The following is a 22814-nucleotide window of genomic DNA, read 5'->3' on the forward strand; positions in this document are numbered from 1 at the left end:
GTTTGCAGAACTTGCCCTTGCGGCCCGAGCCGCGGAGCTCAAGACTGACGGGCACACCTCTCTCCCCACCTCCCCCAGGGGCATCAAGGAGCTTAAGAAGGTGAGGGACAAGGAAAGGGACCTCCTTGTTGTGACCCCAAACTCTGCTCCCACCCCCACATCCCGTGGCATTGGGTGGGAGTGTGGGGCAACTCTTACTGGTACAGGCTGAGAGGCTGGCTCCCTGGGCTCCACCACTGACCTCGGACAAGCTCTGTGCCCCCCTTTCCTGCCCTGCACTCCCGGGGCTGAGCCGCCTAAGAACACGTGCAGACCTTAGCCTTGGGCCGAGCGCTTTGGATGCGACGTCGCGACCGGTTCCCCACCTGATGTTCTACCTCAGGTCTCACCTCCCAGCCTGGTCTCTGCCTGGTCCTCCTCCTGCTCTGAGGGCTCAGGGTTACTCCATGGCTTATTCTTATCCCACTGCTGCCTGACCGTTCACAGGCTAGCCCAGGTCCTGGCTCTGCACCACACGTGGGCCACTGCCTCCCAGAGCCGTAGTGTAGCATCCAGCTGCCTCCAGAGCCTCGCCACTCACATTCAATGGCCCCAGACTGAGCTCAGCCTCTCTCCCCAGAGGCACTTTGCCCAGGGCATGAGGCCATCAGTCAGCAAAGCCTTGTCCCCATGGATCCCCCCCCACCCCTGATGCCCATCATCTCCACCTATTTCCTAACCAAGCTGTCTTTTCTCTTTCCCTCCTTCCTTCTCTCTTTCTTTCTTTCTTTCTTTCTTTCTTTCTTTCTTTCTTTCCTTTTCCTTTTCCTTCCTTTTCCTTTTGTTGCTCCCTTTCCTTTTCCTTCTTTTCCTTCCTTTTCCTTTTGTTGCTCCCTTCCTTCCTGTTGGGATATGACATAAATACAGTAAAGTGCCTTAACTGCATGAATCTTAATGATACCATTCAATTCAATCATCTTTCATGTCTATACCTGAGTACCTGCCATCCGGATCAAGACATAGAGCATTTTCATCTCCCACAGGTTTCTCTCATGGCCCTTCCTCACCCCAGAAATAACCATTATTCTGCCTTCTACCTCCGTAAATTATTTTCACCTGATTTTGAACTCCACAGATGTGGAATCAAAAGGTATGTGCTCTTAGACATCCAGGTCAACGAGTTGGAGATTAGAGTCCACATATAAACATATACAACTCTGTGGTCAGTTCATCTTTGACAAAGATGCCAAAATCATTCAATGGAGGAACATAGTCTCGCCAACAAATGGTGCTGGAAGAACTGGATTTACACAGACAAAGAATGAAGCTGGACCCCTACCTCACACCATATACAACAACAATAGTAAAACCTTCAAGATGTCTCAGTGTCCTAAATGTGAAAGCTGAAACTATCAAACTTTTAAAGGAAAGAATAGGCATAAAATAACACTGTCAAGAAAAGGAAAAGACAACACACAGAATTGGAGAAAATTTTTGCAAATCATATATCTAAAGAGTCTATAGGGGGTGCCTGGGTGGCTCAGTCGGTTGAGCATCCTAATTCGGCTCAGTCATGATCTCATGGTTTGTCAGCCTGGAGCTTGCTCGGATTCTGTGTCTCCCTCTCTCTCTGCCCCTCCCCTGCTCACACCCTGTCTCTCTCTCTCAAAAAAATGAATAAACATTAAAAAAAAAGAAATTATAAAGAATAACAACAATAGGGCATCTGGTTGGCTCAGCTGGTAGACCATGCAACTCTTAATCTTGGGTTGGGCGTTCAAGCTCCACATGGGTATAGAGCTTACTTTAAAACAATAAAAATTAAAACCATTTTGAAAAACCCGCAGAAAATAACAGTGCTGGTGAGGATGTGAAGAAAGTAGAACCCCGAAACGTTACCGGTGGGAATGTAAAATGGTGCAGTCACTTTGAAAAGGTGCTTAGCAGTTCCTGGAAAAGTTCCGCGTCCATGCGACCCATCGATCCTACTCTTAGGTGTTTGCCCAAGAGAATCAAAAACACGCTCACGCAAAAACTTCCCGTGAATGTTCACAGCACTGTTATTCATAAGAGCCCCCAAAGTGGGAACATCCCTCATGCCCATCCGGAGATGAACGGAGGAACACAGTGTGGTCTAGCCATGCGACGGAATGTTATTCAGCTATAAAGAGGAATGAAATACCGCAACACAGATGAGCCACAGAAACATTACGCTAAGAAGCCAGACACAAAAGGCCATATATCGTATGACTCCATTTACGTGAAATGTCTAGAGTAGGCAAATCCATAAAGAAAATACATGGGTGGTTGCCAGCATAACTTGGCACAGAACGGATGGGGAATGATTGCCAACGACTTTCTCTCTGGGGGCAATGGTAATGTTCTAGATACAGACAGTGGTGATGGTTGCATGACCCTGGGAGTGTACTAACAGCCACTGAAGGATACACTTTAAAAACGGTGGATTTTATGGTATGTGAATTATATATCTCAATAAGAGGTTATTTTTAAACATATTCTCATTAAAATAAGTTAAAGAAGGAAGTATACTCTCTTGGTGTGTGTGTCTTGTTCTTTTTTAAAGACTTTAAATAATCTCTACACCCAACGTGGGGCTCGAACTCACAACTCCAAGAGCAAGAGTTGCACACTCCTCCGACTGAGCCAGCCAGGTGCCCCTTTTGTGTGTCTTCTTCCGCACAATGTCATAGATCAGAGTCACCTTGTTACGGCGCGTGTCAGCTTAGTCTTACAGCTGTGTGGTGTTCCAATGTGTGCACATCTTACCATTTATTTATTTTAAGGTTTATTTATTTTTGAAACAGAGAGAAAGAGAGCACAAGTCGGGGAGGGGCAGAGAGAGAGAGGGAGACACAGAATCTGAAGCAGGCTCCAGGCTCTGAACTGTCAGCACAGAGCCCAACGTGGGGCTCGAACCCACAAACTGAGTTCGTGACCCGAGCCGAAGTTGGACTCTTCACTGACTGAGCCGCCAGGTGCCCCGGATTTTTGAAAAGTATATTCGGGATACGAGATCTTTGTCAAAATCTATTCCCAGAACTGGGCTTTGTCTTTTCACACTCTTCAAGGTGTCTTTGCTGAGTGGAAGTTTTTAACTTTGAAGAAGTCCATTTGATGAGCTTTTATTTTATGGTTGGTGCTCGGTGCATCCTGCTCAAGGAGTCCTCGCCTACTCCTTACGTGTCCCTTGCATCCACCCCCTCGTCTCCACCTTCTTGGCCTCAGCCCAGCTCCTAGCTGCCGGGTCCCCTCTGGGCTGCTCCGACTCCTCTCCCCGTGTCTCCACCCCGATTCTTATCTTCCTCACTGCGTGGCCTTCTGGCTCAGGGACAGGGCTTGCTCCTCTGCTGTGTCCCCCGGACTGGCACGGGGTCTGGCCCGCCCTAGGTGCCCAACCAAATCTCCATAAATGAAGGCAATGTCCTGTGGCCCAGCTGGGGACCGTTAAAACTGTCAATTAGCTCTAAACACCAGCTCATCAGGAACATTTGAGCAAAGCTGGGGAAGTGAAAATTTTGGAAAAACCAACAACGCGGGAATGTTTCGCTTTCTCCCCCACCGGGGCATTAATCACAAAAACTCAGGCCTTGCTTGCACGATTTATTCTTGCTTTGCCCCCAGCCCACCGGGCGAGGGGAGCCTTTTCTTTACACACATTGGCTGCGGGGCCTCCCCAGTGGCCACCCCCGAAACACCGCCGGTGTTTGCCGCCTCCGAAGGTGGGGGGGGGCCCTTGGACCCCTAGTCCTTCTCTTCGCCGTGGGTGATGATGTAGCACAGGCTCCTGTAGTCCAGGTTGCCACACACGTCTGGAGGGAAAGCCGCGAACATCTGCTTGACCTGGGGGAGGAGCAGGGAGTCGGCCCGGATGAAGGTCGGGAGCAGGGGGTCACCCGAGGCCGTGGGGCACAACATTGTTCCCCTCTCTGTTGTTGGAGGCAGGGATGGAGGGCCCAGAGGCCGGGGTCCCACGGCCGCCCCCACCCATCCTTGCTCTCATCCAAGGGGGTCAACACCTCAGCATCTGAGGAAGAGCGATCTCCAGAGGAGGGGCTGCTGAGATGGGCCCGGGCCGGCCCGCACCTTCCAGAAAGATCAGCAGCCCCGGGCGGAGCCCTGAAAAGCCCGCACTTACCTCCTCCTCACTGAACCGGTCCGCCTGGGTCATGAGTTTCTCTTTGATGCTGCTCAAAGAAGCGGAAGGGCCACGTTCAGGGGAAGGGCCACCCCGGGCGTGCCCGCGCAGATTCCGGGGGTCGTGAGGGCAGGCAGGCTGTGGGGAGGAGCCCTGCCCCAGGAGGCACCAACCAGATGTCTGTGTCGCCTGGGGTGGACCCCTCGCCTCTTGGCCTCAGTTTCCTCCTTGGTAACACACACTCTCCTCCACACATCAGGCGGGGACCAAAAGAAGTGAACTTGGGGCCCTGACATGACCTTAGGGCCCACTCTGATGTCCCATCATGCAGTAATAATCAACCTCCAGGTCACGGAGGGGAGCCCCTCTTTCTCGGTTCTAGACGGACCACTAGTTCAGCTGGTGCCTCTGGCTGACGTCTACAACCGGGCTTTTGAGAGTACAAGCTGCTCGCGCTCAGCCAGGGGTCGGGCTGAGCCCGTGTCCTGCCCGGGTCTCGTTTGCTCCTCCTGGCCCTGGAAGTGAGACGCAGCGGTCCCCCATCACCGAGGGAAACCGAGGCTCGGGAAGGGTAAGGATTTGTGGTGGCGGGTGGGGCCCGTGTCCCTGGGTGGTCCTGGGGAGCAGCTGTGCGCGGGGCCCGGAGGAGCAGCAGGAGATGGGGCAGGACAGGACTAGATGGGCCCTCAGGGGACACGGCGGGGCGGGGGAGGGACCCCAGGCCCGAGCGCCAAGCGTCCCATGGCGCCAGCATGGCAAGCCCGCTAAAGGCCGACGCACATTTTCCATTATTTACGTTACTGTGGGACAGTCACAGTTTCCAGCTCTCCGAGCTGGGGACTGTTCACAGACTCCGTCGCTGGCAGAGCCTCTGCTGTGGCCTGCCTGGCGGGCAGCCACGTCCTCCGGGTCCGATACCCCGGGGGGTGGGGCCTTCAGTTCCCAAACTGGGTCCCTAAGGTGTTCCTGGCCCCGCACTGGTGGATCCCGACCACCGCGGGGGTCGCCCTCAGTGCCCCCTGGGGGCCCCCAAGATGGGTGTGGGAACCGTGGACCCCTGGAGGAGGGGTGAAGGAGAGGGTCCCAGCCTGCAGGAACCCCGAACATCCCTTTGTCTACCCCTGGCGAGCATGTGACTCACCACTTTGGGGGCTGGGGGTCGGTGAGAAGGTGTGAGAGTAGACAGACCCTCCCTGTTTCACCACTGCCCAGCCCCCCACCCCCACCCCTGTTATGTGATGATTCTAGCAGGCAGCAAATCTAGCCTCAAATTCAAGGCCTCAAGCATCACAGTAATCCTTCAGAAAGCCCGTGCCTGGGGAGGAAACTTGCCTGTGTCCGGGTTACCCACAGGCCTGGAGAGACCTTGGAGGCTCTGAAGGGACCGCCCAGGGACAGTTCCGTGTCCTAATCCCTGGGCTTGCCACCCTTGCCCCCAGCCCTTAGCTCTCTGCTCAGTGCTCTCGCTGGGCTGAGGATAGCAGGCGTCCGAGCCCCCACCTCTACAATGCCAGCCCAGTGGCCCGCCAGACAGCTGCCCTCAGCCACTCACGCTGCGCATCCCCAGCTGAGCTGGTCCCTTCCCGTGTCCCCTCCCCCATACCTCTCCCCAGAACCCTGGATCCTATTGGCACTGGCCTCTGGTGTTTCAACGACCCATCGGCTCCCCTCTGTCCCCACCCTCGCGATGACCGTAACCCCGTCCTTCCTCCACCAGGCTGGGGGTCATCTCGCCCCATCTGACTCCACCTCAGGCTCTCCCACGCCCCCAGGGTGGACCCGGAGTCCAGCCACCCCCTGGCCAAACTCGCAATGCCAAGCCCTGGCCTTTCACCGCCGTGTTCCTGCATCTAGAATGTTCCCTTCCCCAGCCTAGGCAACCCATAGTTGCCCTTCAAGGCCCCCCTCTACCGCCACTCCCTCTCGCCACTGGGAAACCCACCCCTGGTGACTCCATACTCCCGGTACAGTTCCACACAGAAGTGGGGACACTGAGGCCCAGAGAGGGGAAGGGGCACATCGAGTGACGGCTCAGCCGGGTAGGGCGGCGCCCTCCTGGCTCCCGGTCGCACGGTGCCTGAGCATCGGGTCGGGAGGACACTGAGCCGCCATCCAGCCTGACTTCACTCCAGCTCACTTATCACCTGAGCCTCTGGGGACAGAAAACCCAGAACGGAGGACAGAGGGGACTTACAAATCGGCCTTGACGAAACCTTTCCCTTCGGTGTCAAACACCTTGAAGGCGTGGAGAATGGTCTCCTCTGGGTCCGTACCTGGAAGCAGGACACACAGGCAGGGAGAGAGCTAGGGTGACGAGGCCAGGCCAGGCCAGGGCTGGGCGGGGGCTGGGGGTGGAGGGGCTTCCTCCCCTCCAGAGCGGGGGCCAGACCCAGTGGAAGCAAGAGAAGGGAGACTCCTGAGAAACAAGGAGTGGAAGCAACAGGAAGGGCTGTCCCGCGGTGCGTGGACACCCCAGCTGAGCACTTGGTTCATGCCTCCCCCTCCTGACGACTGGCCTGATTTTGGAGATGGAGGAACTGAAGCTCAGAGGTCGTGATTAGTGAGGTGGGGGAGGGGCACAGCCAGAGCAGCCCCCGCTTGACCACCCCCGCAGCGCGGGTTTGGCATCAGAAGTGTGTCGACTTCCACAACAGGGTTGAACGCCCAGGCCCCGGTTGTGCAGATGGGGAAACTGAGGCCCAGAGAGACTCAGGGTCTGGCCCAAGGCCTCACGGCTTCTGGATGACGGCAGGTGACCTGGTGACCCTTGCCTGAGCGCCTTGCCCTCTGCCACACTGCCACCCTGCTCACCGCAGCCCAGGGACGTCCCCTTCTTTCTTCGAGGCCCAGCTACGTCACCAGTGAAATGGAGGCAAGGACGGTGGTTGCTGCCCGCCTCCCAGGATCAGTTGACAGAGACGGGCCGTCAACGGTACAGATCTTGTCAAACACGGATTGATCACGGTCACAGACACCTCTGAGTGCTCCGTGCCATTTTATCTCATGGAACCCCCAGGACACCCCGTGGGGTAGGTATTGATGTCCTCAGTTTGTCAAAGAGGAAACTGAGGCAGAGGGGGGCTCTGTGCTTGCCTGAGGCCCCCACTAATGAGGGGAGGGAGGGTTAGAAGCCAGGTCTTTGGACTCCAGAGCCCTTGCTTGTTGTGCTGCTCTGGGCTCCTGCCCGGCGGACTGGAGCCTTGCTAGGACAGGAGTCTGGCTGTCCGGGTCATTCGGTGCCTCTGAGGCTGGCCGAGCGACCGAGTGCTGGCCTGGGGGCTCATGGAGGGCGCGGCAGTGGGCTTCCTCTGGGGAGGGCAGCGGGGAGCCCGTGTGCCCAGCCCAGAGGCTCAGCCCAGGGTCCAGCCGGGGCAGAGCCCCAGGCCCTCACAGCCTGGCCGCGAAAGCAGAGAAGGGGTGCCCGAGGGATTATGGGGGGGGCTGGTGGGAGCTCTCGGCCTCCCAGGGTTTTTGAAGAGCCCTGGCAGTAGGGGCAGGTGGCTCCGGCCCACTTTCCTGAGGACCAGCTACCCGGGGCTCAGGCCCAGTGGCCGGACAGTGACCACAGCCTGATAATCCCGTCTCTCCTCCCAGAGACTCTCTGCCCCGCGGACTGCGAACCTCACCAGATGGGGTGCAGTGGCCGTTGGGACCAAGTGTCCGCGCCCCAATTAGAGGATGAGGCGGTGCCTGTCCTAGCCCCCGGCTCCTGTCCCCACCACTGGCCAAGCGTGCAGGCTCAGCCAACTTCACGTGACAGGCTCAGATGGAACCCCTGTCCTGCCACGCCCGCAAAAAATGAGAAAAAGCTGCAGTCTCCTGGCCCCGCCTGGCCCTGGGTCATAACTGTTAGCTCAGCAGTGCACGACATGAACTTCAGGCCTCCCTGCAGAATCACCGGCCGGGGTCACGCGTGTCTTTCCCAAGAGCGGACCCTGGGCCCAGCCCCTGGGGCCCAGTTCCAGCAATAACCCCTAACGGCTTCCCGTCCCGGAGGAGGGCCAGGCCCAGGCTCCATGTCTGGCCCTCGGTCTCCTCGTCGCTACCCGTGGGAGGGTGGGGCTGTTAGGTCATAGGTCAATTGTTGGCCTTCCAGCTCCAGGATCAGGCAGGACAGTGAGGACAGCATGTGTAGAGGCCCATGAGGGTATTATGATTTCTTGCCAGACGCAATCTGTGATGCTGCTGGGGGTCCACCCCTGCAGTGGGGTTGATGGTGGCCCCCAGAACATACGCCCATGTCCTCGTCTCCGGAACCTGGAAATGTCACCTTACTTGGAAAAAGGGCCTTTGCAGATGTAAGGAAATGTTGAGATGGGAAATCACCCTGGGCTAATCACCCTGGGCTGGTGGGCCCTAAATCCAGTGACAAGTGTCCTGCTGAGCTCAAGGCAGGGGGAGACGGACAGACAGAAGAGGAAGGAGCAGTGTGGCCACAGAGGTAGGATCTCCCCTAAAGCCTCTTGCCAGATGTCGGGCTTCCAGACTCCACAACTGAGAGAACACGTTGCTGCTTTTGCGAGCCTCCAGCTTGTGGTTATTAACTAGAGTGGCCTCAGGAAACGAACACAACCCCATTTGACAGACAAAAAAACTGAGGTGCAAAGCAGACGAGCCTTGCCCGGGGTCACCCTGGGGGTCAGTGGGAGGGCATCAGGCAGCCTGAGGGTGGGGGGTGACAAGGCTCACCTCCCAGAGCAGCCACAGCCCAGACTGGCCATTCCTTCTGACCCTAGAATCTTCCAGCCCAGGAAGACATTACTGAGGGGTGGAAGGTACCTCGCCGCGGCCCAGAGAGAAAGGGACAGAGTTGCCCTGACCCCAGGGTGTGGTGGTAAGAGCTGGGAGCCGTGGTTAGGTTCTCTCCCCCGCCACTTTGATGCTGGGACACCTGGGGCAGGGGTGGTGACACCCCTCAGCCCCTTGATCCTTTCCCTGCAAGCTGTGTGAGTGACCTGTCCAGCCCCGGGGTCAGCCACAGGAACTTCCAGAACCCCCTCCGGTGCCCCTGCTCCCATCGGCAGTGGGTAATGAGGCAGAGCAGGTAAGACGAGCGAGCCCGGGGGTAGGGAAGCAGGGCTGGGGCCCGTCCTGATGGTGGGCGGAGGGTTTTCTCACAAAACTGTCCCGTTGGCGCCCCCCACCCCCAGCCCTGCAGGCGGGTGTTATTACAGTTACCACTACTCTGTGGTGTAGAGGTCCCTGGGGCGGGGTGTGTGCACCCAGGGGGCTGGCATCTGGGGGCTACACCTCACTCCCGGCTGTCCGCACACAGGGCCAGGCTGCCCAGCCGCTCCCCGGGGCCACCCGGGGCCTCACTCACCCTTCAGCTTCTCCCCGAACATGGTCAGGAAGACGGTGAAGTTGATGGGCCCGGGGGCCTCCTTCACCATGGCCTCCAGCTCCTCGTTCTTCACGTTGATGCGGCCTGGAGGAGGGGAGGAGTGGGGACACCCAGGAGCATAATGAGGGACACAGGGGCCCCTGCCTGCAGGCAGTTCCAGGAGAGCAGAGCTCAGGACCAGGGAGCGTCCTACAGGGTCTCCCAGCTCAGCTGTCCTCAGGCCCTGCCTACCTGCCCAGGGACCTCAGGAAGGGCGATACATTCAGCCACAGTCAGCTCTCCCAGCCTCCCCCACTCCCGCCACCACCTCAGCCTCCTTAGAAAGGAGAACCAGTTGGCGATTATCCCCATTTTGCAGATGAAGGAACTGAGGCCCAAAGAAGGTGGAGCCCAGGTGCATAGGGGCTGGAAGACCTGGGCCTCGGGGCTCATGGGCCCCAGGATGAGGTCAACTGGAGGTGGGGGACTCGGGTTCCCCATGGTCCCAGCGGACAGTCACATCTCCAGGAGCTCCAAGTTCGTTCAGACGGGACTTGGTTATGCCTTCTGCCCCCGGCCTGACCCCCACCCCATTCATGCCTGAAGGCCTCTCCCTGGGCCCTTAGAGGTGCAAAACCCTCCCCTGGTAACCAAAGCCGGGCAGCCTTGAGCCCTGCGGACGTGTCCAGCCTCTTGCCCCAGCATCCCCCACTGCTCTCTTGACCCCTGACCCCACCTGGGCCTTCCAGACCAGGCCTTTGGAAGGGCCATTCCCGCACCTGAAGGAGCACCCCCCCCCCCACCCGCCAACCTTCCAGGCACTGGCTGCCCCTCCCCTGCCCCCCAACGGCACCCAAGCCCCTGTTGTCCCCAGCCGCCCACTCCTCCCGGAAGGGCTGTGCTCGGTTCCGCCCCAAGCCCGGAACCTCCACAGCTGCTGGTCACGCACCCAAGGCAGCAAAGGTGTCTCTCAGGTCCTCCTTGTCGATGAAGCCATCCCGGTTCTGGTCCATGATGGTGAAGGCCTGGTGAGACGTGGGTACTGAACGGCCAGCGACCCACCCACCTGAGCCCGGGCTTCCCAGAGCCGCCCCCCACCCACAGGGGCCATGCTGCCTGGGTAACAGCCGTACAGACCCCTCCGGCCAGCCGCTGTCCCGGCTCAGATGGCACCAGCCAGAGAGCGTCGGCTAACCCACTCTGCTCCCGTTGCGTGCTGGGCGCCACGCCCGTCCCTCCCCCTCATGCTCACAGCAACCCCATTTTACAGACAGGGAAGCTGAGGCTCAGAGAGCAGAAGGACTCTCCCGAGGTCACACAGCAAGCAAAGGAGGGGCGGGGGCTGCCCAAGGAAGACAAGTCACACCTCTAGACGGGGAGGGGCACCGGGGTGGCCCCTAAGAAGGGTGACATCATCATCCCCAGGGACTGAGGGCGACCCAGGCCTTGCCGGCCCCATGGGTGCTTTCCATGCATTGCATTAACCCTCCCGGTGGCCCCAGAGGGTACTGACCAACCTCTTTAAACTCCTGGATCTGGGACTGATCAAACATGGAGAAGACATTGGAGCTGGCTCCGCCCTCCGCTCTCTTGCGGGCCCTTCTCGGTGCCTGTGAGATGCCAGCGGGGGGCCTTGCAGAAACCCTTCCTCTGGAGGTCAGCCAAGCACCCGGCCCGCCCTTTCGTCCCACCTCCCAGAGTGTCACAGTCCCAAACGACACGGCCACCCCCGGCTGTGGGGTGTAGCAGACAGACAGGGCTCCTGAGGAAGCCTTGCGGATCCGCTGAGGCCAGAGGCCTGGGGGCCCCCTCCCCACCCCACGGGCCAGTCAGTGGCTTCCTGAGCTGGCGGGGGGAGACCCAGGCAGGACAGCAGAGAGGATACCGTCCGGCCACGGCTCCCTGTGTCCATCCCATCTGCGGGCTCCCCTGCACCCACCCAGGGCCCGGCTCAGAGTGCAGAGCCGTCGGGAAACGGCTGCCCAGAGCTCAGGGCCCATCTCTGCAGCAGGTGGAGCAGGAGGCCACCCACGTGGAGGGTCTCCGGCCAGCCTTCCTGCCTCTACTCGCTTCTTTCAGGATATCAGGGGCCTGAGAGCCCACAGTTACGCGTTCCCTGAAAGCTCTGGGTCCCCAAGATTCCCCCAGGGGGCCTTTCCCTCAGCAGCCATCACCAGGGCTCAGGCTTGGCTGGCGGTGCAAGCAAGGACAGCCCGGCAGGGGGAAGGCGGGGTCCCCACGGACAGCGGCTTCCCGCCCCCAGCCCCCCACCCCCAGCCCCCGCCTCCATCTCAGCGGGCACCGCCCTCTGTGCCAAGCCCCCTGCCTACCCCACCCCAGAGCGTGGGATCCCCCTGCACCCCAGCCCCTGTGTGGTCTCCCCGAGCTCACTCCTTCCCCCCACCCCCACCCCGCCCCCACCCCCACTCCCCCTCGGGCTCCCAGGCTGACTTATAATTAGCTTTTACTGGGTGCTTTGTCTCCACTAATCCTTTGAAAGGGGGCTGGCAGGGTAGCCAGGACGTTATGATGCTGTAAAACCTCTGTAATATTTATAAATCCCTTCAGACATCATAAAGAAAGGAACCTCCCTGAGGAGCTCATCTCACATAATTACATATACATTTCCCTCTGATTAATAAAAAACAATCACTTCCGTCTGTGGGATATTCTGCCCTTTCTCTTCTCAGACCTGCCCTCGACCTTGGCTTCCCCCATCCCTGCCTCAGCCAGCCTTTCATGTCCCTCTTGTGGAACGTCGCCCCACTGTGTGCCGGGCCCTCTTCCAGAACCCCCAAGAGGAGACGGGACCCTGAGCCCCAGAGCCCTGACCTGCCTTCTGATCTCCTAGCCGGGACCCCGGCCAGCCCAGCTGTCTTGGAAATTGCCTTTTGCAATGTACCCCTAGAAAATAAAAAATCTTCTGAACGGAACACCTCGGGGCAGAAGGGGGTCACCGGACCTGAGTTCTAATTCTGGCTCTGCTGCTCACAGCCCCGTGATATTGAGAAAATCAGTGGCCTTCTCTGAGTCTCAGTGTCCCCATTTACGAAACCAAGGTAATGCCTCCTTCCGAGCATCAGGACATTTATTAGGCAACTGCTGACCTCCAGCCAGGCCTTGTGCCCAGTCCCAGGGACCCAGAGCTGAATCAGGCCCTGTCTTGTCCCCAAGGAGCCCCCAGTCCAGCCGGGAGACAGGTGATCAGTGGAGAGCGATAGAGGGAGAGGCAGACACTGAGGACACAGAGAAGCCCCTGGGCCCCTGGGCCACTCAGGGCAGACCTCCCGGAGGGGGTGGCTTCTGAGCTGAGGCCTGACAGCCGGGTCCGAGTTCTCAGGCCAAGAAGAAGATCGAAGGTGTGAGACACAGTAACATGAAAGAGCGGTGCTGTTGAGACCCTGTAGGGACACCCAAGGGGCTGGAGACAGGGACAGGGGGAGGGCAGCAGGACAGGCCCCATGCCAGTGTGCATGGGACCCAGGCTATCCTGGAACATCAACCCCGACCCCCCAGGAACCATGTCCTCTGTCAATGGGAGCAGAGCCTTGCTTCTGCCATGAAACCTCTAAGCCTAGCCCCCCCCTTCCTCTGCCCTCCTCTTCCTCGTTCCTATCCCCCAACCCTGCAGCTTCAACTCAGCAGCCCCCACCAAGTCCAGGAAGCAGAGACCCAGATCAGGACCTACGTGGATAGACTGGCCACCTGTTAAGGACCGTCCAGGGTGGGGCAGGTGCAGGGACAACATCAAGGGTGAAGAAAAGGTCAGGACTAGGGACATGAGGTCAAGGTCAAGGATGTCAGTGAGAGGAGCAAGGTCAAGGTCAGGGTGAGTTCAGGCATGAGGTGAAGGTCAGAGTCACAAATGAAATCAAGGTCACAGGATGAGGTCAGAGTTGAGGAATGAGGTCAGGGTCAGGAGGCAGGGCAGCCCCAGCCTACCATGGTCTGGAGTGCTCCCTCTCGACGCAGCAGCACTGGGGGTTCTCAGGGAAGGCTCTTTAAATAGTGCTCCAGATCCGGACAACAGTCTGGAAGGTGACAAAGGACAGGATGAAGGCCTCCCTGCCAGGCACCTGTCTGGGGCCACTCGGAGTGGGTGGGCCAAACCACAGGATCTCCGCCTATACTGGGCCAACCGGATCTCTGCACCCAAGGGACAAAGGCCCGGGAAGGGGCACTCGGCCGAGGACACACAGCATGTTGAGGCCAGGAACTAGCTGGGAGGACTTGGCCTCGGGCCATCTGAGGTCAGGAGAACTTCCAAGGCAGGGCCACCCCGCACCAGCTGGGGAAACTCAGGGCTGCAACATGGCCCAGCCCCTTGAGCTATGTGCCTCTCAGTGGGTCACCAACCCCCGGCGAAAAGTGGCAGGCAAGCACGTGTCACCCCCGTCAGCCTGGGGAGAGGGTTTCTGCCTCAGCCTGACCCACAAGGCCCCTCAAGCAAGACGACTACTGCCTCGTGGTCATCCCATTACCCGCTCCAGCCCTCCGTCCGTCGACAATGTCCAGGGAGCTGAAAACGCAAAGAGACGGACAAAAGAAAAGTGGAGAGAGGGGGAGACGGGGAAGAACCGGAAAATCAGATCCCCATTCCTCTCTGGCCAGACAAGCCCCCGGATGTGGCCCATCTCTACCAAGGCCCGACCCCGCCCAAGGATTCTCCAGGAGATGGGCCAAGCCGAGTCCGCACCTGCCCCTGGCAGGCCCCCATGTGTCCAGGGCAGCCCAGCAGCCCCCGTCTGCCCGGCCAAGTTGGCTCCCATGTGGGACCCACCACGTCTGATCGGCTGCCAGGGCCGGCATTGCTGGGCTCAGGCAGTGAGCCCACCCGTCTCCAGGCACTGCACAGCTTAACTGTCCCCGGAGCTGGTCTCCAGGCCTCCGGGCCCCAGTACGGCTGATCCCTGCCTTGGGGGAGGGGATGTGATGAGTAGCTAACATTTATAAAACACAGAAGGGCAGGCCATGTTCTAAAACGTGTCCTCCCAGTGAATCCTCGCCCCATTTTCCAGGTGAGGAAACTGAGGCTCACACGGGGTAAAGTCACTCATCCAAGGCCGATAAGTGGTGGTGCCAGGATGAGTCTCTCTTTCTAGTCGTTCCAGAAGGGTGCTTCGGGAAGGTTCTGCCCATCCCGATGCTCACCTCCCTGACCTCCCTGAGACCTCTGATGAAATCCTCCACCCTGATCTGGGGCCAGGACTGCCATGCTGTCCCCTGGCAGGGACCAACCACACGCCCCGCAGGTGTTCAGCAGGCTGGGGTGAAGAACCCTGGGGTTCAGGTCCCCGTCCTGCCGAGACTGCTGCGGGAGATGGGCTGGGTAAGTGTGGCGAGGGGCCTGCCCCTTTCTGGGTCCATGTGGAGGGGCCGGTGGCCACCGTCTCCACCTGCTACAGGGAGCCCCCTTTCCTTGCCGGGTCCATGAGCCTGGCCCTGGGGCTTCCTGGCCCTGGGCTTGCTGAGCAGGGAGATACTTGCCATCTGGGGCTTTATACCACCTGCTTCCTGCTGGCCGGAGGCTTCCTCATGCAAGGGCTCAATGCCCCTAAGCTCCTGCCTCTGGGGATCACCACCCAGGACCGCAGAGGGGCTCCGGAGGGCTCAGGACGGTCCTGAGTGAGCGGAGAGCCACCCACCCAGCCTGCCGGGAGGAAGGAAGTGCGAGACGGAATCGCAGTGAGATGTGGATAAGTCACAACAGAGGTTACAAGTGCTTAGCAAACTAGTTCTGATGTTTTCCTTCCCTGGCCTCTTTCTCCATGTTACGAAAGCAGGGAGAGCTGATCAGAAATCCGGTGGAGACTGAAAACTCGCGGGAGAGGTGGTTGGGGAAGGTTTGTCCCTGGGGCGAGCAGGGGAGTGGCGAGGGGGCGGGCATGCAGTGTGCCCTGAGCAGGGGGTGCTGTGAGCTCCACCCTGTCTTTGGGCGATCCCCTCAGCAACACCTAGACTCTCAGTTTCCCCTGGGGAGAAGTGGTGCCAGCGGTCTGGCCCCCTAGAAGCTGCCACTGGGCCGCCGGGTGCCATGAAAAGGAGGTGGTCTCTGGAATCAAGGGAAGGGTTTGGAAGGCAGATCCCCGCGCTGACAAAACTCACAGCCTCGTCAGCCAGGTGAGGCTGGGGCGCGTCTATTGTCGTTGCTGGGTCACACTGTTTGGCCCAGCTGACCCTGGGATGATGGCCAGTTCTGGAGGGGTCGGAGAGACCGCTGAGGGGTCTGTGCTGCCAGCCAGGGGCCTCCTGGGAGTGAGCAGCCACAGAACTGGAATCCCGGGTCGGCCCCGGGGAAGTCAGAGGAGTACTTAGCCCCCTGCGAAGAGCACCCCGCTTTCCAGAGCGCAACTCACGGTCCCGGGAGCCACCAAACCTGAAAGGGAGCTTGAAAGGCATCAGCTGCTTTTGGACTTGGCCTTCCCCCTGCAGGGTGACAGCTGTCACTCACGCCGCAAAGTGGGCCAGGTGACCTCGCCTTGTCACTTCTCACCCCTAATTCTGCCCTCTAACGCTTCATGGCTAGCTGGCTGTCCTCGGCCTCCCAGGCCCCCATCCCAGCCCGCCGCCACCGGGCCTTCACCACTTTGCAAAGTCTCCTTTCTCCCCGCCTTTGACCGTGGACCATGTTCCCTCCCCAGCCGCACCTCCATCCCCCCACTTTCCATCACCTCTCACCTCCTCCCAGAAGACTTCCCGGGTTTCCCTCCCTCTCCCACTAGAGTCACTGCTTCTCTCTGCCCTCCACTCTTCAGATCACCGACTACCCACCTTTCCCTTGGCCTTGGGGCCTTGCCATCATTGCTCCTTGGCCTCCGGCCACCTGGCCCCTAAGAGCACAGCGGGGGCTCAGAAACCCCCTCCCAGGGGTTGTTCATACATAATCTTCCATGTGGGGCGTCACTGGCCCTCTCAGTCGAGCCCATCGAGCCCTGCTCGATGCTGAGTGTCCCTTGAAGACTCAGGGGGCCCTTGCTTGCACACCATCTGTGATGGGGAACTCACCGCTTCCCCAAGCAAAGGCAACTCAAATTGGCAAACACTCACGGACGAGCGACCGTGGCCCGACACTGGTGTTCTGCGGGGGCTAAAAACGCATCCTTTGCGATCCCTGGGTTTGAATTATTTTAGCAAGAGTCAGACAATGTGTGCCAAGTTTATTCATTCACTCGTCAAATATTTATGGAGTACTTATTGAATGCTGAGCAGGGCAGACACAGAGGCGGACAAAAAAATAAAATAAAACAAAACTAGTGTGGCTCCAGGAGTGAAGGGGCCCAGACAGAGTGCCTTTCCCCAGAGGAGGCACCGTGGGCTGGGGTCCATCACACTGGGCCTTGAAGGATGAGGACACAATGGGAGTTCTCATCGCTCTGGGAGAAGAGCAGGTGGATGTGTAGAACATTCCAGGGCACCCACAGGGGTAGCCAGATATGAAGGCGTATAATGTGAGGGGCCAGGGTCAGGCAGGGGAGGGGAGCAGAGGGGGGCCAGGGCTGCTCAGAGGTGGTGGCCGAACCGTCCAGAGGTGACCCAAACGGGACCGGGCAGAGAGTTCCCAGACCTGGCTTGGAGGCTCCCTCTTCTGGTTTAGGGTGACTCCTGGCCCGCTGGGCAGAGAATCCCGCCCCGTTCTCCCCTCTTCGCCCATCCAACCCGCAGCTATTTTTACAGCAGGATGCCGTAGCCACAGGCCCCTTGAACAGGATGCATCGTTCGTGCTTCTGCAGAGTGAGTGCGTCTGCCGGCCGCTCCACCACAGCTATAAAACAGGCAGGAGGCATTCCGGGAGACATTCTTCTTAGCTTTAAAGGTTTCCTTGTCTTCTCTAAGTGGCTCCAAATTAGAGGAAGGCTCCAGACAGGGGCGGGCCTGGGGTGGAGGGGACACCGGGCGTCTGGGAAAAGACAGACCTCCCCCTAATTGTCTTCAAAATCTCGGTCGTCCCATCTGGTAATTAGGGAGTTGACAGTGCAGAAAAGGCGATTTCCTTTGGGGTAAGAGGGAGAAAACAGCTCGTCGGCTCTAAGTCCGGGTCCTGCCTGAAATATCAACTCCAGGGGGCTGGGCTGCCCCGGCCTGACCCACGCGCTGGCCCCGGTCCTTCGGGAGGAGGGATGGGGGAGCCCGGGGAGCCATGCTGCCTTGGACGGGCCAGAAAGGGCACGCGGTGGGGCCCCCGGAAGTGAGTCCGGGCGCACTTTGAGCTCCAGGCTACCGTGCCAGCAGCATGTGGTGGAGGCCCCTGGCTCAATGCCAGCTTTATTCTGGATTCCGAGTGGGGAGGATCGTCCTCAAGGAGCGCGGACTTTCCCGGTATCGGGGCCCCGCCTCCTCGAGCTAAATGTGGAGAGTCTCGGAGGTGCGGGGGTGGGGGGTGGCGGGGAACTGCCCCTCTGCCCCATCTCTGATTTCATTACTGAGGAGGTGAAAAGGAGGTGGGGGATGGTGAGAAGCGAGGAGCGGAATCCAGGCCTCCTGACCTACGGCCCGCGTGCGGGAGACCCTTCCCTCATGCTCACATCTCCTTTCTCAGACCCAGGTGGCTTCAGATGTGGACGGGGCTGGCCTGGGGACCAGGCCACCGCCGCGACAATTCAGGGGTCCAGCAGCGGAAGCACGGGGCTCTCAGTGCAGCCTTACCTGCCCAGAGAACGATGGCGACGCGTCTCCCCGGCCACGGTAGCCGCGAGGCGGGTTGGACGGAGCACCAGCTTGTGCTGAGTTGTTGCGGGGACTCGACAGCACAGCAGCAACCTAGAGATCGTTGCTCACAGTCAGCTCAACTCAGACATGTTGTTATAAAAGTGAAAATACCCTTGGGCTGCATTAGTAGAGGTCTATGTCCTCAATCCAGGGAGGTGACGGTGCTACCTTCCACTGACTTACACAGACAACAGAAGATCTATGCTCGGTCCTAGTACTGTGCTTTAGGGAGGGTGGTTTTTGGAGGATAGCAGCATGTATCACATGAATTGTGGCTGAGGGGCTAGGGGCTCTCAGCTGGAGAGAAGCGGCTTTAGTGGGGAGCATCAGTGTGGCAGCTTTGTGAGTTTACCAGCCGGGCCGAGGCCTGTATGCTCACCCAGCTGGCACCAGCACTCAGCGATAACGGCCATCGTCTCCCTACCTCCTGGCGTTTGCAGTCAGGCTCACCCCCTTCTCCAAGCTTGGCCCCTTGGGAAGAACGTCCCCTCTGTTACCCCACTTAAATCCCATTATTTGGGTCATTAGCTCTTGCTGTCTGAAGAATCACCCCAAATTACAGTGGCGTGAGCTCAGAAACGCAGGAAAGGCCCAGTGAGGATAGCTCACCTCTGCCCCATGGCATCTGGGACCTCAGCTGGCAAGATCCGAGGCTGCGGGTGGCTGGACGGCTAGTGCTGGAATCATCCAAGGCTTGACCACTCGCGTGTCTGGTGTCGGGGCTGAAAAGACCCAAAGTCATGGCCGTCCGACTTCTACGGGGTGGCCAGGACGCCAGCACAGACGCCCCAGCAAATAAGGTGGAAGCCTGTCGCTTCTTGAGGTCTACGCTCAGAAGTCGCGTGGCGACACTTCTATCCGACTCCCTCGGTCAAAGCAGTCACCACCGCTTGCCCAGCACGGTAAGGAGAGACGGTACGGACGCTGCGTCTTGACGGGATGAGCCAAAGACTTGGCAGGCACGTTTTACACCTGCCTGTCCCACCCAGCCTGGGCTCAGGGGAGCTCAGGAAGTGGCCTGAGGTCACAGACCTGGTAGGTAGGGGAGCCGGAATTCAGATCCAGCCCGTCCCACAGAAAGTACGGGAGCCCAGGAAGACCAGGAAGCTTGCCCGAGGCCGTGTGGTAGGTGGTCAGCCTCTGTCCGCAGCCAGAAGGGCCGAGGTTAGACAGGGGCCAGGGCAGGGAGGAGAGGCCCGGCCCCCCGCTTCACAAAGGGGCAGGCAGCCCTTATCCCGCCGGACGGCTCAGGAAACTGAGGCCTGGAGCAGGGAAGGGCCGGGTCAAGGTGCCTGGAAGACTTACGCCTCACCCCCCAAGGGCTACCGAGGAGCAGAACGGGGCGATGTGAACGGGCCCTCCCTTGAGACGCGGGGCTTCCCGGCCGCGGATGGTGGCTGGGGCGAGGGCTGGGGCTCGGGGCCCTCCCCGGGGCCCCGAGGCTGCCAAACAAGCCCAATTTGCTGTACTAATGTGTGCCTTCTGCTGTTTGCAGCTTTCTCACACCCTGTGCTGTGAGCCGGGCCGGGGGCAAGAGAGCAGACTATAATTATGTCAAGCCACACCCTGCTACCTTGCTCAGCAATTAGCCAGGTTGCCCCGCATCCAGCAACTTCCACCCCACCCCGGCCCGGGGTGCGGCGGATCAGAAGCTGGGAGGGGGAGTGGGCCGCTTCTTAAAGCCTCCCCAAAGCCCCTCCCCCAGTAATGAACCTGAAAATGGGGCTGCCTTCCCCAGCTGGCCTTCCCGTGGCTCCAGCCGGACCTCAATCACGCTCTGAGGGAGATCACCGAGCCAGGACCCCCACCCCATCCCACACGGGCCGGGACCCCCACGATGAAGGGGACAGCGGAGGGCAGAGGCCTCCCTGGAAGACAGCCCCTCCCTGGCGCCCAGGCTTATGGGCTGAGCTGTGGGGAGACCGGCAGCACAGCCACAGACTGAAATCAGATAGACCCGGGGGCAAGTCCCTCTAGGCGGTGGCATGGGCTCTCCGTGACCTCACAAGTCGCTCCGTTTCCCCAAGGTCACCCGTAACACAGAGTGAGTCTCGTTCCCTTCTGTCGCGAGGATTAAGGCATCGTGCCTGGAACGTGACCTGTGCTTGCCCACTGTGTCTGGTCACTGGCAGGGGCCCCCCCTGGACTAAGGGGGCTGTTCTGGGGGCCACTTCTGGGGGCCGCAAACCCTCCGGACCAGGCGCTCCACTGACGAGACGCCGCCTCACCCCTTGATCCCTGCCATTATCTGTGCACGTGGTGCCTGGGCAGGCCGGAGCCCCCCACACCAGAGGAGCCCCTGAAAGTGGGCACCCCAGGTAAGTTTCCCAGAAGGACCCAAGGCCTGCCCCTACCACACCACCCCCGTGTCCCAACACTCAGCCTGGCTGGGACAAAGCCTCAGGGAACTGGGGCTGCCTGGCTCCCCTTGGTGGGGCCCCCGGTCCAGCAAGGAGCCAGGTTCTTTATGCCTTATTCTCTGCCTGTCTCTCCCTGCCACTTCCAAGGGATACGGGGAGTTCTGCTTGTGCACAGCTCCGGCTTCAGGGAGGAGTAGCAGAAGAGGAGGCCGAGGGGCTCCTCAGAACCTTGCCCCAGCCAGGCTTCGGCCCTTCGTCTCTCTCCGGTCTTCTCCTGAGCCCTGGCTTCCCCTCTTGACCTCTGTCTGACTCCATGCCTCGATCTGGCTAATCCCTTTTGATCTAGAATCCCAGGTGTCCAGTGAGTCTGAATGTTGCCTCTGTTGCAGGAGACCAGGCCCCCTTGGACATGGCCCACAGTCATTCTCATGTTTCAGTCTTTAATCCCACACCTCCAGACCCAGTTACTGAGCCAGGACACCAGCTCCAGAGGGATGCTCACATATACTGCAACCCCCTAGAATCTAGACTACAATGGAAATGGTGGCCTCTACAGTGGAGCAGTGCACAACCTGGATGGCTGTACATGGCAACCCTCCTCCAAGGCACACACTCTCAACTCTTTCTCTTAACCTGGACACAGGCCCAGACACCCAACTTATCTCTCCTGTGAGACTACTAGCCCAGAAGGATGATGTTCTCTATGAAGTAGAGGAAAGACTCCCTTCTCCACTTTCTTCTGGGTTGGTGCTATCCTAGAGTTCTGAGTGCAGTTCTGGCCTCCTTTGGGGAAGAAACAGATACACTGAAAGAGAGTATATATATATATTTTAAGTAGGCTCCACACCCAATGTGGGACTTGAACTCATGACCGTAAGATCAAGAGTTGTACTCTCTACCAACTGAGCCAGCCAGGCGCTTTGCTTATTTAATTTAATTTAATAGTTTTTATTTAGTTTATTTTTTTAATTAAAAAAATTTTTAATGTTTATTTTTGATAGAGAGAGAGAGACAGAGACAGAGTGTGAGCAGAGAAGGGGCAGATAGAGAGGGGGACACAGAATCCAAAGCAGGCTCCAGGCTCCAAGTTGTGAGCACAGAGCCCGATGTGGGGCTCGAACCCAAGAGCCGTGAGATCATGACCTGAGCCGAAGTCGGACACTTAGCTGACTGAGCCATCCAATTTTTTTTATTTTAGAGAGACAAAGTATGAGCAGGGAAGAGAGGCAGAGAGAGAGAGAGAGAGAGAGAGAGAGAGAGAGAGAGAGAGAATCGTAAGCAGGCCCCACGCTCAGGGCAGGGCCCAATGCAAGGCTCAATCCCACCACCCTGGGATCATGACCTGCGCCAAAATCAAGAGTCAGACCCTCAACTGACTGAGCCACCCAGGCACCCCTCTTATTTTTGAACTTTAGTGCAAAAGTGCAGCAAAGAGTCTTCTGGGACTTGCTTTTCCACTCAACATTATATTACTAAGCACAGGAAATCGAATGGTTGGCTCCAGTCTTTCTCACCTCCCAGCTCAGCACCCTCGCCGTGACCTTACCGTGGGCAGACTATTTCCCTGTCCTGAGACTTTGTGCTTGACCGTGTCGTGATGTAAGGTCTAAAAATTCAAGTAGTGCCCTGACATCTTTGAGTAGAGCAGCGCTCATCAATCTGCAGACCTTTGGCTGAGGCAGGCCTGCCAGCCGAGCTCAGTCTAGATCAGCCGAGATCGACAAGCCCCGGTCAAGCTGAAGATCCATGAGAAGGAAGGACTGTCACTTTCACCGTTGAAGACTTGGAAGTGGTTTGTTACGCAGCATTACGTCAATAGCTGACCGTTACACCAAGATTCGTCTGCGTTGTCACATGAAGCTCTATGTGGTTTATTGTCAATCATGTGACCATGGGACCCTGGTCACCCTTTTGCTGTCATGAACAATGCTGCCTTGGACACTCTTACAAATGTCTCACGGGGCACGTGAGCAAGAATTTCTAAGAATTTCTCTTGGGAATATAGTGAGAAGCAGAAATGCACACGTTCAACTTTATAAGATGGTGTCACATTGTTTTTCAAAGCGGCCGTGTCAATTTTCATTCTTACCAGCTGTGCATGAGCCCCTGTGTATAAGCCCCATCCTCTCCAATGCCGGCAGTCAGAGTCATTAATTCTTGCCAATTCAAGGGATCTACTTGGTATCTCACGGGTGGAATCGTGTTCCCCTGAATAGACGTGTTGGAATCCTCACCCCCAGGACCTCAGATTGTGGTCTTATGCGGAGGTGGTCTTTCCAGAGATCATCGC

The 22814-nt window shown here is 58.5% G+C and overlaps 1 protein-coding gene across 5 annotated transcripts; it reads right to left on the bottom strand.

The window, feature by feature from the left end:
- Positions 1–3586: 3586 nt before the first annotated feature.
- Positions 3587–17483, bottom strand: MYL10 (myosin light chain 10). 5 transcript variants are annotated; one of them, XM_058711073.1, is made up of 8 exons: positions 17131–17481; positions 13401–13489; positions 10976–11068; positions 10408–10483; positions 9459–9563; positions 6330–6408; positions 4136–4184; positions 3587–3840 (listed from the first exon to the last, which is right to left on the bottom strand). In XM_058711073.1, exons 2-8 carry the CDS (start codon positions 13401–13403, stop codon positions 3742–3744), a joined length of 504 nt encoding a protein of 167 aa, XP_058567056.1. In that variant the 5' UTR covers positions 13404–13489; positions 17131–17481; the 3' UTR covers positions 3587–3741. The 5 variants fall into 5 exon arrangements, with proteins under 5 accessions (XP_058567056.1, XP_058567058.1, XP_058567057.1 ...); XM_058711075.1 differs by lacking the exon at positions 10976–11068 and having other exon boundaries at positions 17131–17483; XM_058711074.1 differs by lacking the exon at positions 17131–17481 and having other exon boundaries at positions 13401–14676.
- Positions 17484–22814: the final 5331 nt, after the last annotated feature.

The sequence above is a fragment of the Neofelis nebulosa genome, chromosome 18, assembly GCF_028018385.1.
Source record: "Neofelis nebulosa isolate mNeoNeb1 chromosome 18, mNeoNeb1.pri, whole genome shotgun sequence".
In the NCBI taxonomy this organism is placed as follows: Eukaryota; Metazoa; Chordata; class Mammalia; order Carnivora; family Felidae; genus Neofelis; species Neofelis nebulosa.